General features: G+C 43.2%; 1 protein-coding gene across 3 annotated transcripts in view; it reads right to left on the reverse strand.

Moving 5' to 3' along the window:
- LOC134351854 (ADP-ribose pyrophosphatase, mitochondrial-like) overlaps positions 1-22033 on the reverse strand; it is a 35409-nt gene that overhangs the window by 7739 nt on the left and 5637 nt on the right. For 2 of the 3 annotated variants that reach the window (XM_063058660.1, XM_063058659.1), the window contains exons 2-6: positions 21692-21943; positions 19897-20004; positions 15064-15150; positions 10747-10855; positions 8716-8865 (exon numbers count right to left, since the gene is read on the reverse strand). In XM_063058660.1, coding sequence (XP_062914730.1) covers positions 8716-8865; positions 10747-10855; positions 15064-15150; positions 19897-20004; positions 21692-21897 — 660 coding nt within the window. In that variant the 5' untranslated portion in view covers positions 21898-21943. The remainder of the gene's footprint in view (positions 1-8715; positions 8866-10746; positions 10856-15063; positions 15151-19896; positions 20005-21691; positions 21944-22033) is intronic. The other variant, XM_063058661.1, reaches the window with a different exon arrangement.

Below are 22033 nucleotides of genomic sequence, written 5' to 3' on the forward strand. Positions count from 1 at the left end.
TTTCAATCAGATCCCCCCTCAATCTTCTAAATTCCAACGAGTACAAGCCCAGTTCATCCAGTCTTTCTTCATATGAAAGTCCTGCCATCCCAGGAATCAATCTGGTGAACCTTCTTTGTACTCCCTCTATGGCAAGGATGTCTTTCCTCAGATTAGGGAACCAAAACTGCACACAATATTCCAGGTGTGGTCTCACCAAGGCCCTGTACAACTGCAGTAGTACCTCCCTGCTCCTGTACTCGAATCATCTCGCTATAAATGCCAGCATACCATTCGCCTTTTTCACCGCCTGCTGTACCTGCATGCCCACTTTCAATGACTGGTGTATAAGGACACCCAGGTCTCGTTGCACCTCCCCTTTTCCTAATCGGCCACCATTCAGATAATAATCTGTTTTCCTATTTTTGCCACCAAAGTGGATAACTTCACATTTATCCACATTAAATTGCATCTGCCATGAATTTGCCCACTCACCCAACCTATCCAAGTCACCCTGCATCCTCTTTGCATCCTCCTCACAGCTAACACTGCCACCCAGCTTCGTGTCATCCGCAAACTTGGAGATGCTGCATTTAATTCCCTCATCCAAGTCATTAATATATATTGTAAACAACTGGGGTCTCAGCACTGAGCCTTGCGGTACCCCACTAGTCACCGCCTGCCATTCTGAAAAGGTCCCGTTTATTCCCACTCTTTGCTTCCTGTCTGCTAACCAATTCTCCACCCACACCAATACCTTACCCCCAATACCGTGTGCTTTTAGTTTGCACACTAATCTCCTGTGTGGGACCTTGTCAAAAGCCTTTTGAAAATCCAAATATACCACATCCACTGGTTCTCCCCTATCCACTCTACTAGTTACATCCTCAAAAAATTCTATGAGATTCGTCAGACATGATTTTCCTTTCACAAATCCATGCTGACTTTGTCCGATCATTTCACCGCTTTCCAAATGTGCTGTTATCACATCCTTGATAACTGACTCCAGCAGTTTCCCCACCACCGACGTTAGGCTAACCGGTCTATAATTCCCCGGTTTCTCTCTCCCTCCTTTTTTAAAAAGTGAAGTTACATTAGCCACCCTCCAATCCTCAGGAACTAGTCCAGAATCTAACGAGTAACACCACCACTTTCCCAGATTAAACTCCATCTGCCTCTTCTCCACCCATATCTGTATCTATATCCCACTGTCTTCTTCGATAGTCCTTTACACTGTCTACAACTCCACCAGTCTTAGTGCCATGCACAAATTTGCTAATCCACCAATCTACGTTTTCATCCAGGTCTTTGATATACACTATATCAAAAACAAGAGGGCCCAGCACTAATCCTTGCAGAATGCCACTAGACTTCCAGCTAGCATAACAACCTTCCAGCCTTATTTTCTTTCTTATATGGGCAAGCCAGTTCAAAGTCCAAACTTGCAATTCATTCTGAATCCCATGCATCTTTATCTTCTGAATCATCCTACCATGAGGAACATCTCCAAATGCCTTAAGGTCCTTGTAGTCAATGTCTACTGCCTTACCCTCATCAAGTGCCTTTGTCATCCCCTCAAAAGTTCAATCAGGCTTGTACAGCGTGACCTGCCGCGCAAAAAAAAGCCATGCTGATTGTCCCCCAAGCAGGTCAATCCTTTCCAAATGCACATAAATCGTATCTCTTAGTATCTTCTCCAATAATTTCCCCTACCACTGGCCTATAATAACCTAGACTATCCCTATTTCCTTTCTTTGACAAAGGGAGAATATTTGGTACGAGACCACCTGTTGCTAAAGAGGACATAAAAATCTTTGTCAAAGTCCCAACAAACTCTTGATTTGCTTCTTTCAATAATCAATCAATGATATGCCATCAGGCTCTGAGGACCTATTCACCTGAAGACCCAGCACTATCTCCTCCTTAACCTTAAAATGTCCCAGTGTATCAGCATGCCCCACCCTGCCCTCAATGTATTTCACATCCTTCTTGAGGGTAAATACCAAAGCAAAGTACTCATTTAGCCCCAAGCACAAATCCCCTCCTTTATCCTTGAGGGATCTGTCCTCTGTGATTGTCCTCTTTTTCTAAATAAAAGTATAGAATGCCTTGAGACTCTCTTCAACCCACTCACCATGGGCCCTCATGGGCCCTTTGGGCCTTCCTAATTATCTGCTTGAGTACTTTCCTGCTATCCTTGTATGTTACAAGGGCCCAGTCTGATATTAGCTTCCTAAATCTTAAATAAGCTTCCTAAATCTTAAATATGCTTCCTTTTTCATCCTGTTTAAATTAGGACCTTGAGTCATTTGAGGTTTCTTTACCTCACCACTCTTGTCCTTATTCCTTACTGGAATATGCAGATCCTGAAATCTGATCAGTTGGTCTTTCAACAATTTTCACAGGGTCGAATGTAGATTTAACTGACAGCAGCTGTTCCCAATTAAAACCCCTTGGATTATCCTCTCATCCATTTGCCCTCCCCCAGTTTAATACCATATTGCAAGATCCAATTTTATCTTCCTTTTTCCCTCTTCAGTCCTGATGAAGGGTTCCGGCCCGAAACGTTGACTGATCGTTTCCACGGATGCTGCCCGACCTGCTGAGTTCCTCCAGCACGTTGTGAGTTTTATTCTTATTTTACCCAATTTTATCCTTACTCACAACCATCTTAAACCATAACAAGTTGTGGTCACTATTCCCAAAATGTTCTTCCATTATCTGGTCTGTCACCTAGTCTGTCTCACTTCCCAAAACCAGGTCCAGTACATGCTTTTCCTTCTAGTTGGACTCTCCAAGAGCCCCTCTTGGATGCACTGAGAAAGCCTGCCCTATCAAAGCCCCATCCAGTCCTGATGAAGGGTCTTGGCCCAAAACGTTGATTCTTTATTCCTCTCCGTATATGTTGCCTGATCTCTTGTGTAATGAAGTTCCAATCAATACTATTTCTGCACCTACCATAACGTCTACACATCTGTTCCTCCACCTCTCTTATGGCTATTGGGATCAATAGTATAATCAGCATAATGGTATCTTCCTTATTTCTGAGCTCCTCCCAAGTTGTCTCTGTCGATGAGCTTTCTCATGTGTCCTCTCTGACTATTGCTGTGACGTTCTCCCTCATCAGAAGTACAACACCTCCACCTCTTACATTCTTAAAACAACACCAAGGAAGGTCTAGGTGCCAGCCCTGTCCCTCAAGTAATCAGGTCTCTGTAACAGCAATGACATTGTAATTCCATGTACTGATCCAGGCTCTAATCCATCCACCTTACTCATAATACCCTGAGCATTGAAATAAATACATTTCATCCTATCAGTGCCACCATGTTGATTAGCCTGTTTCCCATTGTCCTTCTCAGTGTTACATGTCACACCATCCTTCTTGCTCTCAACCCTATCCTGCTGCTGTGGTTCCCATCCCCTGCCATTCTAGTTTAAGTCCTCCTGAGTAGCAGCAGCAAACCTCCCAGCCATGATATTGGTTTCCCTCCAGTCTTGTTTGTATTGGTCCCACTTGCCCTGGAAGAGAATGCAATGATCCATAAATCTGAAGTTCTCCTCTTGCACCAGCTCCTTAGCCGGGTGTTGAACTGCACCATGTACCTATTTCTCCCCTCACTAGCACATGGAAGGGGTAGTAATCCTGATATTACAACCCTGGAAGTGATGGATTTTAACTTCATGCCTAGCTCCCTAGAATTACTTTGTAGGACCACATCCCTATGTCACTAGTACCAATATGGCTGCTCATCCCCTCTCAGCATGTCCTGTACCCACTGTGAAATGTGCTTGACCTTGTCATCGGGGGGCAACACACCATTTTGAGTGTCATCTGCAGCCACAGAAATGCCTATCTGCACTCATTACTAGAGATCCCTAGCACTAGCACTCCCCACTCTGCTTGACTTCAGCCTTTGCTTCTTTACATCAGAATGGGGCATGGTGCCACTAATCTAGCTTCTGGTATCGATCTCTGAAAGGTCACCTCCCCCCCCACCCCCCCAGCGGTATCCAAAGGGATATAACTGTTAGTGAGGGAAATGGTCAGAGGGTAACCATGGTTTGTCTACCCCTTGACTGCTCTGGTGGTCACCCAACTATCTGTAGCCTGCACCTAAGGCGTGTCCACCTCACTAAAATTCATCTCTGGTGATCCTAAGTACATTCAACTTCACCTCCAGATCCTTGTCAGTCAGTCAAGAGCAGCTGCTGAATGAACTTCCTACAGATGCAGCCATGAGAGAGACCACATCATGCAGGAGGAGCAGTCCACAGCCTCGACTGCCATTTTCTCTAAGTTAAAAATCATGGGTTACCAGCTGGATGGAAACATCTACTACCGCTCTTCAATCTTCAACAAAAAACATCCGGAATCCAGACATTGCCTTCCAGATCAGTGACCTTTGTTCTTTAAAAACAATGAAACCAGCCAAAGCAGCTTAACTTCATAATATGTTCAGGAACTTATTTTGACAATTAATTCTAAGTCGTTTCACAGTCAGGGAGGCACGTGTCAGCTCACACTTTCTCAGGCCGATCTATGTCTCCTACATTCCCTGCTCCTCTTATGTTACTCCACGCCAAAGCCTCAGAAATCCCAATCCCGTACTGCATCTGGAAGGAGACGGCACCAGCAAACAACACTACCATGGGCAACATTCACCACATGGTCCACAAAACTGCTTCTTTAACTTCTTTTATATCTTTTTTTTTCTTTTAAATGTGTTTCTGACACTGCTGGAGCGTGTGACCTAGAGTTTGGTGGTGTGTTTTTGGGCCGATTGACATGATCTGGCACTTCACCGTCTCAAAGAATGTTCTGGGAGGCGAGTGGCCTCGAGGCCAAGAAGCTTAGGGGTTAATTTCTGCCTGATCTCACTGATTAAAGCATGAAGGAAGATTGAAAATATCGAGGTGAGTGGAGAAGGTAAGTGAGTGTTCAGCGCTGTTGCCCAGCCTCATGCTCCCCTCACTGCTGCCAGAGGAAGGTGTCTGCGTGTGAAGGTTTCCCTTTCTCACTCTTGCTCACTGTTCCTGAGGGAAGGCCCCTGCGTTTGAATGGTCTCTCTCCTTCACTCGATGCTGTCTGAGGATGGTACTGTAGTTCTGGGTCTGCGGTTTGTGTTTGGACTGTAGATCCTGGCCATTCCTTTTCCTGATGCTAGTTTGGGTGACTTTGAATCAGGGCAGCCTGCTGATAATGAACACTGATCTGAACTGAATATGGACTCTTTCGATTTTCTGTGTTCACTCATTCTTTCTTGTCGCTGTTTGCGCAATTTGTTTTTTTGGGCGGGGGGTTGATGTTCTTGTTGCCTCGTTTGCGCGATTTGATTTTTGCACGTGGGGGGGATTGACTTTTTTTCTTTGAACTGGTTCCATGGTTTTCTTTGTTTTACGACTGTCTTTGGAGAAGACGCATCTCAGGATTATATACTGCATAGATAACTTTGATAATACATGTCCTTTGAATCCTTTGACCTCACAATGACTGTTCTAAAATGGTCACTCAACACGACCTCACCTTCCTTTCATTGGACAAGTTGTCACAAACTAAGCCAATCAGAAACACAGCACACAGAAATGGTTCCTTTTTCAAGGCTCCTACTTTACAGGGAATGGAACAATACTGTGGGGAAATTATAGCGGCCAACCCACGTCTTTAGGATATTGGAAGAAACATATACCATCATAAGGCGAACACCCAGACTACACCAGGTCAGAGCTGAACCTGAGCATCATACAAGATCAGGCAGTGGCTCTATTGGCCGTGCCTTTGTGATACAACACTCAAAATGTACCCCTCATGTAGTCTCAACTCCATTTAAACTATGGGTTCTCAAATTCTTTCATGCCATGGACCCCTACCAATAACTGAGGGGTCCATGGAACCCAGGTTGGGAATCCCTGCACAAGTTCCCTTTTCCTATCTGCTACAACATCCCTTCTCTCAAAGTAAACAATCTAGGAACCTGGAGGAACCCAATTTATACAGGTTTTGCACAGGACTGTTGGACCCATGCTACGACCCCGGACGCCTTCAGACTACAAATTGTGCAACCCCTTGTTCCGGATCCAGCCTGGACCTTGACTACCTGCGCTGCCGCTGGACCCCAAGTCTCCTCTTCCCACACCGCCACTCTGCAACCCCATGTCCCCCAGGCCCCACCATCAGTTCTTGGGTCCTCAGAGCCTCCAACTTCCTCCCACCTCACACCCCAACCCTCCTCTATCCTCTGACACCACCAGATCTCTTCCCATCTCTAATCCTTCCTACATCTTCACAATTCCATCCAAGCTTCCTTCTCTGACGCAGGACGATGTCCTCAGTAAAGGCCTCACCTTTGTCCGCACCTCAGTGAGTTCCACACCTGTCACGAAGTTGAGCTCTTTTTCCGTCGCCTCTGTCTCCAAGCCTATTTCTTTGGCAAGGATTCTACATCCTGCGCTGATGACCTCTTCTCCCGTCTTTAACCCTCCTCCTCTTTTTGGACACCCCATTCTGGATCTTTTCATCTCAAATTGTCAAAGAGACATCAACCGCCTCAACTTCAGCACTCCACTCTCCTCCTCTAAACTTATCCCCTCTAAACCCACTGCCTTCCACACCAATGCCAACCTTACCATCAAACCCGTAGACAAAGGGGATGCTGTTGTAGTGTGGTGCACCAACCTCTACCCTGCTGAGGCCAGGCAGCAACTCTCAGACATCTCCTCATACCTACCTACCCCACTCCACACCATCAGAAAACTGTCTCTGACACCATCACTGATATCATCCACTCTGGAGAACTCCCAGCCACTGCCACCAAACTCATAGTTCCCTCACCTCACACCGCTCGCTTCTACCTCTTACCCACAAACGGAACTATCCAGGTAGGCCTATTGTCTCTGCTTGTTGCTACACTACTGAACTCGTATCTTTATTCTCATATCTTGATTCCATTCTATCACACTTGTTTCAGTCCCTCCCCACCTATATCCGTGACACTTTTCATGCCCTTGATCTCCTCAGTAACTTTCAATTTTCTAGCCCTGACTGCCTCACCTTTATCTGGATGTTCAGTCCCTATATGCTTCTAACCCCCATCAAGGCGGCCTCAAGCTCTCCACTTCTTTCTTGACAAAAGAACCAATCAATCCCCCTCCCACCACCACCCTCCTCCATCTGGCAGACCTAGTCCTCACTGTCAACAATTTTCCCTGGCTCCTCCCACTTTCTCCAACTCAAGGGGTGGCTATGGGCACTCTCATAGGCCCCAGCTATGTCTCCCTCTTCAATGGCTGTGTACAGAACAGTCCATGTTTCAAGCCTTCACCACTTATACTCCCCAACTCTTCCTCCGCTACACTGACGACTGCATTGGTGCTGCTTCATGCTCTCATGCTGAGCTCCTCAACTATCAACTTTGCCTCTAACTTCCACCCTGCCCTTAAACTCACTTGGTCCATCTCTGACAACCCCCTCCCCTTTCTCAATCTCTCTGTCTCCATCTCTGGAGACAAACTGTCAACCAACATCTTTTATAAAACACCTAGTGGTTATCTCTACAATACATCTTCCCACCGTATCTCCTGAAGAAATGCTATTCCCTTTTCCCAGTTTCTTTGTCTCCTCCGCATCTGTTCCGAGGGTGCAGCTTTCTGTACCAGGACATCAGAGATGTCCTGCTTCTTTAAAGAATGGAGTTTCTCTCCCTCTATTATTGATACTGCCCCCACCCGCAGCTCCTCCATTACCCATACGTCCACACTCACACCATCTTCCTGCTGCCTTAATCGAGTCCCTCTTTACTTATTACCCCATCAGCCACCGCATCCAACACACTATCCTCTACAACTTCTGCCATCTCCAAAGGGACCCTACCACCAAACATATCTTTACTTCCCCCTTCCCTCTACCTTCCATGATTCCTTTGTCCATTCATCCCTTCCCACTTATCTCCCTGCATATATCCCTGCAAGCGGCCTACCTGCTACACTTGCCCATATACTTCCTCCGTCACCTCCATTCAGGGCCCCAAACAGTCTTTCCAGATGAGGCAACACTTCCCCAGCGAATCTGCTGGGCCGTCTGTTATGTCCAGTGCTCTCCTCTACACTGGTGAGACCCATTGTAAATTGGGGACCGCTTGGCTGCGCACCTCTGCATCATCTGCCACAAGTGAGACTTCCCTGTAGCCAAACATTTAAATTTTGATTCCCATTCTGATGTGTCGGTCCATAGCCTCCTTGTTTGCCAAGATGAGGCCACCCTCAGGGCTGAGGAGCCACATGTTGCACCCTCCAACCTGATGACAATGTCAATTTCTCCTTCCAGTAAACAAACTCCTCCATCCCTAATTCCCCACTCTGATCTTTTACTTCTTCTCACCTGCCTATTACTTCCCCCTGGGTCCCCTCCTCCCCCCCTTTCTCCTATGGTCCACTCTCCTCTCCTATCGGATTCTTTCTTCTCCAGCCCTAGACTTGTACAACCCACCTGGCTCCACCTATCACCTTCCGGCTAGCCTCCTTCCCTTCCCCCCCATCTTTTTATTCTAGCATCCTCCCCCTTCCTACTCAGTCCTGAAGAAGGGTCTCGGCCCTAAATGTCTATTCTTTTCCATAGATGTTGTCTGACCTGCTGAGTTCCTCCAGTGTTTTGTGTGTGTTACAATGCTAGTCCTAGATATGTAACCCCCATCCCTGAGGGCACAAGGCCTAGAAAGCACTGACCCTGCTCCTGCTCACCTTCACAGAGTTCTTTTTGCTGAAAATGGCTTGGAACTGTTTCCGCATAGGATCCTTAATACTATGAGGAATACCCAGAGAATTGAGTGCTTCTTCCTCGAACTCGCGCTTCAAGGTGGTAGAAGGATGTTCACCAGCATCCACCATGCCCTGCCATGAGAAAGAGTGACAATTTAAGCAAGCTCAGAAGTTAATGATTGATGCGGGGGGTGGGGGATGTGCAGGTAGGGATGGAAGGAGCTAAATTTACAGACACCTTGAAATGTCTCACTCTTAATGTATTCATAATCTTTAAATACACAGCATGTTTCCTTACTACCTGAAATATTCACAAGAGGCCAGAGACAAATGGTCAGGAAAGCTACAAAATGGAGCCGCCAAGTATCACGCTGAGTTGGGGTCAAGATGCACGAGCTGACAACAGTACTCCAAATTAAATTATTCAGACCAGTGGTTTGGGGACTGGGAGAAGGGGCACTCCTTAATTTCCAAGTTGAACAGATCTTTGGCTGGTGAGCTAGGATTACTTGAGAATGAATCAAAGTAGCACATAAGGCAGACTCTTGACCTCACAATCTACCTTGTAATGGCCTTGCATCTTACTGTCTAACTGCACTGCACTTTTCCTCTATCTGTAGCACGTTTTTCTGCATTCTGTTATTTTTCCCATTACTATCTCAATGCACTATTGTAATTAAATGATCTGTATGGAAGGCACACAAAGTTTTTCCACTGCACCTTGGTCTCTGGGATAATAGTAGGTCAATTTACCAACAAGAATTTGAACTTGTAGAAAGTACTTAACATTACACAACATTCCTGGATACTTAACAGAGACAGAAAGTAGATCTCGATGCAAATAGGATTGAACAAAATGGAGAGTTGCTATCATATCAGAACAACTCCCATGTGATCAGTGGAACTATGAAGAAAATTCCTGGAGACACAAGAAACTGCAGATGCTGGGACCTGGAGCAGCAGGCAGTCTGCCAGAGGTACTCAGTGGGTAGAGCTGCAATGTTCAAGGGACCGAAATTGTTGATGTTTGTTGACCCTGCATCCATCCTACTCAACTCACCAAGTTCCTCTGTCAGATTGTTCCTTGCTCAATAAAATTCTGGAATACACAGGTTTTGAGGCAGCATCTGAGCTAACGTTTCAGGCTGATGACCCCTCATCCAAACTTTGACTTAAACTCGCCAAATTCCCATAACCGGTTAAAAGACCTCAGAAATTTAAGGAATTGGCAAATGGTCGGGGCCTTTAAACTACGAACTTAATATTTTATTTCTTAGACTTAGACGTTGAAAGAATAGATAGTTTGAATGAGCCATCTATTCAGATAGTAACTAGTTGGGGATTAGCAGGCCATCATGTCAACAGACAGGTCAGGTAGCCAGTGGCACAATGATGGGGGAACAGCAGTGTTAGTTGGAGCCGGGCAATGTGACAAAGACTCCCAGAATATTATAACTGCTGGACCCATCAGGGTATGGTCATCATTCAAAAAGGGGTTCTTATGTGCGGACACAAAAACATAGGAACAGGAATCAGCTACTTCTCCATCAAACACATTTATCTTTCATTGTTATAACATGGGGTGACATAGTTCACAGAGCTGTGTCCCATAGCTCCAGAAACTCAGGTGAAAGCTCTATAAAGATGCACAGTGAGATGTATCATTATTAATTGATTATACCCATTATTCAAGAAGATTGGTGTAAGCTAACAAGCCCCTACCCACCTCTCTGACTTTTGTGAAGAAACACACAAAATTGACCAGGAGCTTGTGGAGTTTGTACTGGAAACAAGATTGTGAGGCAAGATATGATGGACCAGCTTGTCTGTTCTCACCTGTGATCTTCTATCCTCACATCCTATCATACAAGGTTGGGAAGAGCCCTAAACACCTTGGCACTGGGTTCACGATATTGGGGGATTAAAAGAGAATCAGGACTTTTCAGAATTAAAGAATGAGGTGAGAAAACAGACTATGTAAGGATGGTATACTGTGCAACATCTTGTCCTCACCCCTGGAATCGCCCACTGCTCACAGTCTTTCCTCTTTATTGAAATAAACTGTAGGATGGGTTTGCCAGAAAGCTTGTGGATCACCTTTTCACCTCCTTCTTTCTTCCACCTGCAATGGAAAAAGAACATGAATAGGTCTTTCAGTTAGGAAGAAAGCAAGAATGTTGAGAAACACTGAGTGATAAATGGAAGAAGCCTAATCCACAAAGGCAGTGTGTAGATTAGCGGCTGAAGGTTCAACTATCAGTTAACAAACATACTCTTCTACTGTTAAAAAGAGTGTGGATTTTCAGGGGAGTGGTTATGTGGATGATGGGGGAAGACAGAGGGAAAGAAAGAGGGAAAGAGGGAAGGAGGGAGGGACAAAGTCTGGGGAATTGAGACAGTAAAGGACAAGATGAACAATCCTAGTGTCTGAAAGGGCAATGGAAAGAGATTCTGCTATGAATTTCAAAACGAAAGGCAAGTCAATAGGTACTTGCAGGGCTGGGGCATGGGCAGGTGTTGGGGACTGAAGTGGAATTCTTTCAAAGAAACATACTGTACCTGTGATGAGGAGGAAGAGTAGTTCAAAGTAAATTTATTATCAAAGTGTATGGGGTGTCAGGGAGGGGTAGCACCTGTAGTGGGGGAACAAGTCACATCCTCTTCAGGGCGGTTTATCCACCTTTGGTCCCCACCTGGCACCGAGCTCTCACCTGTGGCTCCCTGTAGTTGTTTGCATACGACAGCAGCCACACTCTGGGCAACAGCTTCGACAAGCCAGCTAAACCAGGTGAGGGTAGCCGATGGGTCTCAAACCCTCGGTGAGGTAGGGAGATGTCTATCCCAGCATGTGAAGACAGACTCCGGAGGATTGAGCAAATGAGAGACTAATGGAAGGTCCAACAGTCAAGAAGGTGGTCTCTGCAAGCGTTGTGGAATGTGTAGAGCATGACAAGACACAGAAGACGTCCTGGTCATTCACTGCGCCTAGTCCCATCTCCAGCCGTCTCGACTCTTGTCTTGACACTGGATCCAGATGGGAATTGGGAAGAGAGTGAGGCTGACGCTGCGCAACTCTCCCTCACTTAAATCCAAATCAAACGCTAGTCTCGACATCAATTGGTGTCGAGGTCTTCATCGACAACGATGGACGAACATGATGATCAAAGTACATATATGTTACCATACATACGCTAATCTGAGAATTATTTTTAGGCATTTACAGGAAAAAATACATCAACAGTGAAGATTGATAATCAACCAATGAGCAATAGATGACAAACTGTGCAAATAAAAATCGTACTGAGAATTTGATGTGCAATGAGTTCTTCAGAGTGAGTCTACAGATGATATAATCTGTTCAGAGTAGCGGTGAATGAGGTTACACACAGCACTTTAGGAGGCTGATGGTTGTAGGGTAATAACTAACTGTTCCTGCACATGGTGAAGGTGGGGGGACTTGGGTCCTGTACCTCCTACCCTATAGTAGCAGCAAGAAGAGTGCATAGCCTGGATGGTGGGGACCTTTGACCATGCTGCTGCTTTCTTGTGGCAGCTCCATGTAAATGTACTCATTTGTGGCAAGGGCTTTGCCTGTGATTTTCCATTCCTGGGCATTGATGCTTACATACTAAGCCATGATGCAACCAGTTAGAATCATCTCCATGGTGTATCTATAGAAATCCCTCAGAATTTTTGGTGGCATGCTGAACCTACACAACTTCTGAGAAAGTAGAGGTGTTGTCATGCCTTCTTTGTGATGACACTTATGTGCTGGTCCCAGGATAGATCCTCTGAGATATTAACACCAAGGAATTTAAAGTCACTAACCCTCCCCACTTCCAATCCCTAATGAGAACTAGCTCAGACCTCCAGCTTCTTCCTCCTGTAATTAATAAATCAGCTCTTTGGTCTTGGTGACATTGCGTGAAAGGTTGTCGTTATGGCACTACTCAATGAGTTTTCAATCTTCCTCCAATATGATGATTCATCACCACCTTTGATTTTACCAATAGCAGTGGTGTCATCAACAAAACTTAAATACAGCCATGGAGCTGTACTTAACCAGGCAATCATAACTGAGTAAAGCAGTAGAGAACTGTTGCTTCCCAAGTTGATAAATGTGTAAACTTTTCCTCAAGGAAAATCAGCATGAGCCAAGGATCCCATGATTGGTCACAAATATAACTGTTGGATGAATATAGACAGAATAGATCGTTGTCTTGGGTATCTTCTCTCCAGTTAGAACAAAACAAAATATTAGGTGGGCTACACAATGTGCAACTGAGACCAATCAGAGATGAATTTCCACCCAGTAATGGCTAACCATGGAAAGGGAGAGAGACAATGAACAGACTGGACAATGCACATGATGAGGCTAATTTATAGATGTAATGGAAGAATGAATGCTCCTTTTTTTCTCATCAAGTCCAAATAGTTCTCAAAGAGCAGACAATACCCTTTCATAGCTGGGAATCTACTGTAGGATCAAATCAAATCCAGCTACCAGAGGTGATGACCATGTCTTTCTGAATACAAGCAGTTGGTGCAGCAAGCTGATCCCAGATCTACCACTTCACTTCCACAGAGTACCAGGCATTGGTCAAAAAGTGCTGAGTTCAAATTCCAGTTGCCATTGCAAAAGTTAGACAGGCAATGGAGTTCCAGACATGATGAAACCTACAGTTACATTAGGTACTAACCTTCAGATGAGATGTAAAACTGAGGCATTCTTGAATGGACGCAAGAGATTCCACAATACCATTTCAAACTGCAGCATGCAAATCCTCCATGTTGTTATTGGGAAGTACAGTGGATTCTGATTAATTGGGGCAGCCACTTATTAGGAACAACGCTTAGAGAAAAAAAAACTAATTGACAAAATAGTAGGATTCCCTTTGTTTATTTGGGACACTATGCCTCTTAATTGGGACAGGTGACTGTTGTTGAACAGTTTCTAACTGGCATCAGTCACGTGACTGTTTTATGCTACACCATGCTTAGAACGAACAGTTTTTAAGTAGCATCAGTTGCTGTGTTTGTGTTCAAAATGCAGTGATTTTTGTTACTGACAGTTGGTGGGAAATAAGCAGTACTACAATTCAAAACTGTTTTGTTCACTGCAGTTTCAAGTATTCAGGCTGGGAGATGCCAGCAATGGCCAGGAGTGAAATTGAAATTATTTCACTACTTCAACAAGTTAGGAACTACGAAGAATTTGAAGGTATCAATACTACAATAAAAATGAAGATTTGGAAGGTGTGATTGTCAAAAGCATTGTATGAATGCAGGACATTATTTGTATTAGGAGTCCACGCGGATTCCTCCATTGATAACTATCAGGAACCATTACACAGTTTTACAGTACTGTAGTAGTATTGGTAGTGTTCTAATTAGTTCTGTATTTCATTCAAATACATAATTTGTTACTCAGTTAAACAATAGTTTGTCTTTTTTAATACCTTTTAACTATTTGCATGAAACTTAGGCTAATTAGGCCAAAATGTACCAGTCCCAATGTGTCCCAATTAATTGGAAGCCACTATATTTATTTTTCAACCAATATCATTAAAAGGAAATGTATTACAAATCCACATTCATGTAAGCTTGCTAGGTATGCTCCAGTCACTGAACTTAGTATTCAAAAGCCATTCACTATCTGGAGCTGTACTGAAGTGGTGAAAGGTGCAAGTTTTTCTATACCACATTATGAATGGAGTTTCATTGCAGCTGACTGACAGTTATGTTGGCAAATTGCACCTACTGCCTGTGTGTCATTATAAATACAGACAGCAGTGAGGGGATACTGCACTGACAGACAAGAGCCCGTTTGTTCCCTCAGCTGGTTATACACAAAGAGAAAAGCTAAAAAAAAAATAGGTGGCACTATTTAGAAGGGCAGTAAAGTTATCTCCGCTGATCGGGCCAACATTTACATCTGACCAACATCACAGAAAACAGAATACAGGTCCTCCCTGAATTACAAAAATCCAACCTACAAACACACATACTGTATACATCAACGAGCATTTGGGAGACCAGCGGGATATGCCCGCTGACTCTCACATCACAGCTGTTTCTGTGATCCCCTCCCAGGCACTCTTCCTCTTTCTGTTCATTTCTGACAAACAAACTGTTCTCAGTAACAGAACCCTGACATAACCGAGAGACTGCTTATATCTAGTTGTTAACAGAAAGTATGTGTGGGAACTTGTTGTGCGTAAACTGAATGTTACACTTCTAATATTACAATAATATCTGCATTTCAAAAGCAAAGCTGTAAGTACTTTGGAACATCCTGAAGGGGTGGGGTGAAAGTTTTTATTTACTTACCGTGTAACAATGGGATCAGCCGCATGATTTGGTCCCCATTTTCCCAGCAAGCCTCGAGAAGTCATTCCCGTTCTTCCCATTGGATTCCTAGGAATAACAGCAAGGATCATGGAAGCCTTGGTTCCTCTCACTGATAAAGCGTGAAACCAGCATGGATAGAGAGAGAGGCACTCCTCACAACTCATGCCTTGATCCTAAGCATTTTTCAGGATCAGGAGCATAATTGCATGGAAAGCAAAATGTGTTACTGTGTAAATGAACCCAAATGGACCCACATCTAATACTTAGTGTCTACACTCAGTATTAGATGTATTTTCAGTCACTTTAAATTATACACATTTCTGTGATGTTTTGATTTATTTTCTTAATTCTTAGGAAGTTGGCATTGCTGGATAGTTCGTTATTTATATATCAATCCAAAATGCCTCAACAGACTTTCTGGGCCATTTAAAAAGGCAGTTAAGAGTCAACCAGATCACTCTGGGACTGGAAGCGCACATAGGCTGGGTGAGGTAAGGAGAACGATTTCCTTTCCTAAACGATATTAGTAAATCAGTTGGGATTTTGAGAGAATCAACTAATACAATAGTCATGCTTTTCCCTTCTGATTAATTTAATACTTGGATTGTAATTTTGCAACTATCACAGTCAGATTCTGATCAACAGCCCATTAACAGTCTAATAACTTAATCTCTAGGCTACCGGATCTGTCATTCTATTATGATGCCATAGAACAGGTGTGTCAAACTACTGGCCCGCGGGATGATTTTGGGGGAGAAAAAAGTATAGTCACAACCATTTATTATGTATCTGTACGGCAGTCGCTCTCTCTCCCACCACTGTCTGTGCCGGCAGCCTGCTGTGTGTACTTAGAAAACAATAGGCAGCAGTTAACTACCCGCTGTGCTTAAGCACCTACCACCCTGCACTGAAGACCACTAGGGCCCCACTTACGTCATCACACACAGTATAAACACACAGAGTACTCAGGTAAGTAACACCTGTAGCAAGGCTGAGATTGTCTGCTGCTGTGGTTCACAATGCTTTCCAAGAAAAGAGAAGTTGACATCGAAGGTTGGATATTCAACGATAATTGGAAAGGTTGTTTTTTCTTCTGTGAGGTCAACGGTAAACCGTAAACCTGTGTGTCTGATATGCTCGCAACAAGTGGCTGTGGCAAAAGAGTACAATATCAAACGGCACTACGGGACGTCACACGGAGAAAAATATGACAAGTATGTAGGACGACTCAGAATGCAAAAGATAAATGAGCTTGAAGCAGCTCTGGAATAACAGCAACCAGTGTTCACCAAAAGTCGAGAGACTCATGATGGAGCTGTCAAGGCCAACAAAATAGCTGCTGCATTGAAGTCATACCCAGAGGGGGAATTCATCAAAGCATGCATGCTGACCGCGGCTGAGCTGTTGTGCCCTGAGAAGAGGCAGGCTTTTGGTAATATCAGCTTGTCAAGAAATACTGTGGCAGACAGAATCGGGAAGCTCGCAGGAGATTTGAACAGTCAACTAAAAGACAAAGTTAAGTCATTTGTTGCCTTCTCTATTGCAATTGATGAGAGCACCAATGTGACTGATGTAGCTCAATTGGGAATATTTATTCGTGGTGTTGATGCATCTTCGACCATCACCGAGGAGTTTGTGGAGATGGTGCCCATGACAAACACCACAACGGCGAACAACGTTTTCTCCAGCCTCGTCGAGGCCTTGGACAGACTGGGGGTTGATTGGAGTCACGCTGTCAGCGTGGCAACAGATCCATGGTCAGGAAAAAGGCAGGTGTTGTTATGAAACTCAGTGAGAAAGTTCAGACAGGGAATCCAGAGCAGGAATTCTGGAATTTTCTTCATATTATACACCAAGAGGCATTATGTAGCAGGAACCTGAAAATAGACAATGTCATGGATGTAGTAATCAAAACGGTTAATTTTATTAGAGCCAAGGGACTCAACCATCAGCAATTTGACATTCTTTTGTCCGAAAGTGATATTAGACACAGCCTACCCTACCACACTGAAGTCCGCTGGTTGAGCAGAGGGGTTGTGCTCAAACGTTTTTGGACTATTCATGAACAAAAAAGGGAAGCCAGTGGCAGAGTTGGATGACCCAGACTGGCTTCATGATCTTGCATTTTTGGTGGATATAACAGAGCACTTAAATGTGCTTAATGTTAACATGCAAGGCTGCAACAAACTTGTTACGGAATACTACAACAGCATTCGTGGCTTTCAAATTAAATTAGGCCTGTGGGAGATGCAACTATCCCGGAGCAACCCAGCTCATTTCCCCTCTTTGCAGTCTGTGCGTGTCACTCACGGAAATAATGACAATATGGACAGGTACAAGGACAAAATATCATGGCTGAAAAGTGAGTTTCAGAATCGTTTCCAAGTCTTCACTCAGCTTGAGAAGGAATTCTCGCTATTTTGCTCGCCGTTTGCTGTCAACGCAGCATCAGATGTGCTGGAGGAACTCCAAATGGAACTAATTGAAATTCAGTGTAACTCGGCTTTGAAATATAAATTTGAGACTGTGAGTCTGGACTCATTCTACCAATACCTGGGACCGATGTACCCGAAGATGACAGACTTTGTCTCAAAGATCCTTTGCATGTTCGGGACAACATATCTCTGTGAGCAGGCGTTCTCCATAATGAACATTAACAAATCCAAACTGCACTCGCAGCTGACACACAGACATCTAAATGACATTATGAAAATCACAACTGCCCAGAAACTGGTCCCTGATGTTGACAGGCTGGTTAAAGCCAAGAGATGTCAGGTGTCTGGAAGCAGCAAGTGAAAAATGAGTGACACTGTTCGATGCACTGCGACATGTAAGCAAAATGCATTATAAAATATTGAGTGACATAATATTGTGATTCATTTATTTTCTGACCATTCTATTATTGTAAATGTGATCACTTCAATAAAAAAATCAGAGGCTAACTGTGTTCATTGTCTTGAGTTTGATTGCTGGAAGCAGGCTAATAAAAATTAGGTGCCGTTGTGTAGCCTACATTTACAATTTGTTTCATTAGGCCTACATTTGTATCTGCTAATGTTTGATTTCAAATGGTTTATTAATGGAAAGGGTGTGGCTCCCAAAACAATCTTAGCCAAAATAGCATCGTTTTTCTCTCTCTCTCTCATCACAACTTCCTTGTAGCCTACGACTGTAAGTTAATAACAATCATAAAAATAATGCTTGCTAGGAAATCTTCTCCATAAGAAACAAAATTCGTAAAGTGAAACACTTTGTAGTTATAGCAGAGACTGATACACATGAGAACAGGTTGAAAAAACGAAGGCAACGAAAGCTGTGGGAGCACTCGCGTGCACAACTGATCCAGCCCGCATGAAGTCGCATTTTGGCCAATCCGGCCCATGACCTAAAATGAGTTTGACACCCCTGCCATAGAATATTCATGAAATCTCAATGAGTTCACTTTTCAATCTTCCCTTTAAAGTGACAGACTTCCTTCTCTGTTCATATCATTCAGACAAAGCACTGGCAACTGCTTTTTTATTGTGCTTTAACTGATGAAGGCATGTCCATTTTTTGCGCTGATATGCTATCAATACTGTGAGGCTGAGTCTGTGTTTTAGCATAATCTGTGGAGATTAATACTCTACACAGTTTGATTGGAATGAGATGTTAGTACCTTTATAAATTGCACTGCTATATGTCTATAGTCAAGCATTGGCAAGCCTATTAATACTCCTAAACACAAGCCTAGGTCTTCCTGTGATAATCTTGCTCAGTTCACTGTTGTAATTTTCTCCGTAATATTCACATAGTCAGCCTCCTGTTTGTTGTTTACTGGAACTCTGATGTAAACCCCTTGCAAACCGTAACTCATTGTCTGATCTAACTGTGTATTTACTATGATATGACAATTGTTCACAAGGTCCATGCTTGTTACCTACAAGTTGTGGTTGACACTAAATTCTCAACTATCATTACTGATATTAGATAAAACACATTGAAATACTGGGGTAATGAAAAGTTTGATATAAATATCAGTCATGGGTTGGTTGACCTCTGATACATCACCTTATTAATTATTCTTTATCTTCAGACAATTCAACTGTGGAAGATACAAACCCCAACAGAATCTAACTATTCAAATGCCACACCTTCATATTTCTCCATGAAGAATCTATATAGTAATTAGTACTGGAAACCTTTACAGAATCCCTCCACCCTCTACTTCATCTGTATCCCTGATACTTTACCAATGCTCTCTAACACCAGCATGTTTGAAATGAGACACTTAGCAAAGAGTAGAGAGAAAACACGTAATTGTGTTTTTAACTGAGGGGTTGTTCGAATTACAATTTGAAGGCACAGTTACCAACACTATAAGGGACAGGTAGCAGCGTTTTTTTTTCCTGATTATTTCCATTTATACGGCTTTATTCATTTACTAAAGTGACCAGATGCAGTTGACAGCAGATTATCAGATAAAATCTGATTCTAGGAGATATTTGAGTAGGTAACAAAAAGCTTTGTCAGAGGTAGGTTTCAAGGAGGAAAGAGAGGGGTAGAGAGGTTTGAGGAAGAATGTCCAACTGGCAGCAGAGGATAGAACCGGCCATAAATGAAGCAATTAAAACTGGAGTGAACAGTCAGGCATTCTAGGATATCACATGCCTATCACTGCTCCAAATCTCAGAAGCTCATCTCCAGTGGAATCAAACAAGTGGGATCACAACAAACCTGAAATGTCGACTGTGTATTATTTTCTACAGATACTGCCTGGCCTGCTGATTTCCTCCAGCATTTTGTGTGTGTTGAAGTGGAATCAGTACTCACCGAGGCAGGTTGTCTTTATCCAGTTCATACACACCTAGGTTGCTCCTCCGATCAATTCTCCCATCCAGTGCATTGAAACATGGAGCATGTTTCAATTGGTCTCTCTTCCTGTCACAAATAATGAGAGAAATTTGCCTTCATGCCAAGTATTACTTTATTTTTCTGTGTGTTCTAAGGTTATCACCAATCATGAAGCAACTTCATAAACACTGCTGTGAGGGGAGGAACCTGAACATAGCCACTCATAAGAGCAGAAGTTGGGCTTAACAACTTGGCTCCTCAAGCCCTCTCTGCTCGTCAATGAATTCTTGGCTCTACTTCAGCCTCCGTTTTCCTCCACAAACCCATATTTCTTGATTCATTGAAGATCCATACATTTATTAATCTCTGTCTTGAATACATCAGGACTAAGCCTCCACAGTCCTCTCGGGTGGAATACCACTCGGAGTAATTTAGTTCCTTCTCATTCACTTCTGAATGGCAGGCTCCTTATTTTGAGATGGTGTCCTCCTGTTCTGGCCACACCAGCTTGGGGAAATAACAACTTAACATCTACACAATCAAGCCCCATAAACTTTTTTTACATTTCAATGAAATCACCCCACATTATTTGAAATACAGAATATAGTCCTAATCTGCTGAATCTCTTCTTCTCCAACTAACTTGGAATTCCACCACACAATCTGATAAACCTTTCAGCAGTCCCTCGAATGCAAATATGAACTTCCTTAGGATGGGATCTCTCTCGCATTCTATTCCCTTTCTAATAAGGACTAACTTTCTGAATTTGTTCTTAACTGTTTGCTACACCTATAATGTTAATTTTCAGTGATTTGTGTACAAGGACACCCATCTCCCTCTGAACTCACACTTTTCAGTCTCTGGCCATTTAAAAAATCTCTAACATTATGATTTTTTTTCCAATCAATGTGATAATCTTACATTTTCCTACATTATATTACGTTTGGTGTATTCTCACTCGTCACACCCTCTGCATCCTCCTCACATCCACACTAACAGGAAGCATTCTATCAGTAAACATGGACATATTACACTTGATTCCCTCATCCAAAACCTTGATCTAGATTTTGCACAGTTGCTGGTCCACTAATCAGTCTCCCAAACTAATAAAAACTGTTCATTTTGATTCTTTGACATTAATCAATCATTAATACACGTGCTGGGATTGTGAAGCATCTTACTGAAGGCCTTTTGAAGATTCGCCTTTATATCTAAAAACAAAAACTAGTAGCAGATATTAAATCGGATGTTCCTTTCATTAAGCTTGTGTTGACTATACCTAACCATGTTATTCTTTTCTAAATGCCATGTTACCATTTGCTTAACCAGAAGGTTTCACTTCTCTGTTGCCTTTCTGTCCCTTCTTAAATAATTGTGTTACATTTGGTAGCTTCCAATTTGTGCCAATCACACCAGAACTTATGGAATTTTGGGAAATGGCATCCAGTTCACCCACTATTTTCATCAATATGTTCATCAAAACATTAGAATGCAGGTCACCATGTCCTGGAGATTTATCTACACTCAGTCATATTACTTTCTTGAATACAAATTGTTGACTCCTACTAACTTTATTGTCTGTCCACTGCTCTACATAGAACAGTGATTTACCACCACTGTCTATCCTTGAAGATAGACACAAAATTTCAATTTCTTTATCAATTTTTTTCACCAAACAATTTCTCCTCAGTGTACAAGGACCCACTACATCTAATACTGTCATTTTCACATTTCTACAGAAACTCTCAATCTTCACTTGCCAAAATTAATTTACCTAAAATCTGGGTCAGCCCATTCAGGCCCAGCCTTGACAACCTCTGCCGTGTAGTCCACTGGATCATATGCTGCCCACTCTCTGCTCCAGCTGACATTATCATCCTGAACAGGGAATCGCTTGACCTGTGATCCTGGGTATGGCGAGCTTCGTGCCTTTACGTGAATCATTGATTTCCCTGTACTGCTAAGTGTAGCAGGACACATCGGGTAAGGTTCAGGCAGACACCAATTGGACTGGAAGAGGCAGGTGCTGAAATAGAAACACTTTACCATCAAAAGTTTGCTTCCTGAGGAATCCATCCATGCACAATCCAATTCTCTTCAAGGTGTAAATTTCATA

This window comes from Mobula hypostoma, chromosome 9 (assembly GCF_963921235.1).
Source record: "Mobula hypostoma chromosome 9, sMobHyp1.1, whole genome shotgun sequence".
NCBI classification, from domain to species: domain Eukaryota; kingdom Metazoa; phylum Chordata; class Chondrichthyes; order Myliobatiformes; family Myliobatidae; genus Mobula; species Mobula hypostoma.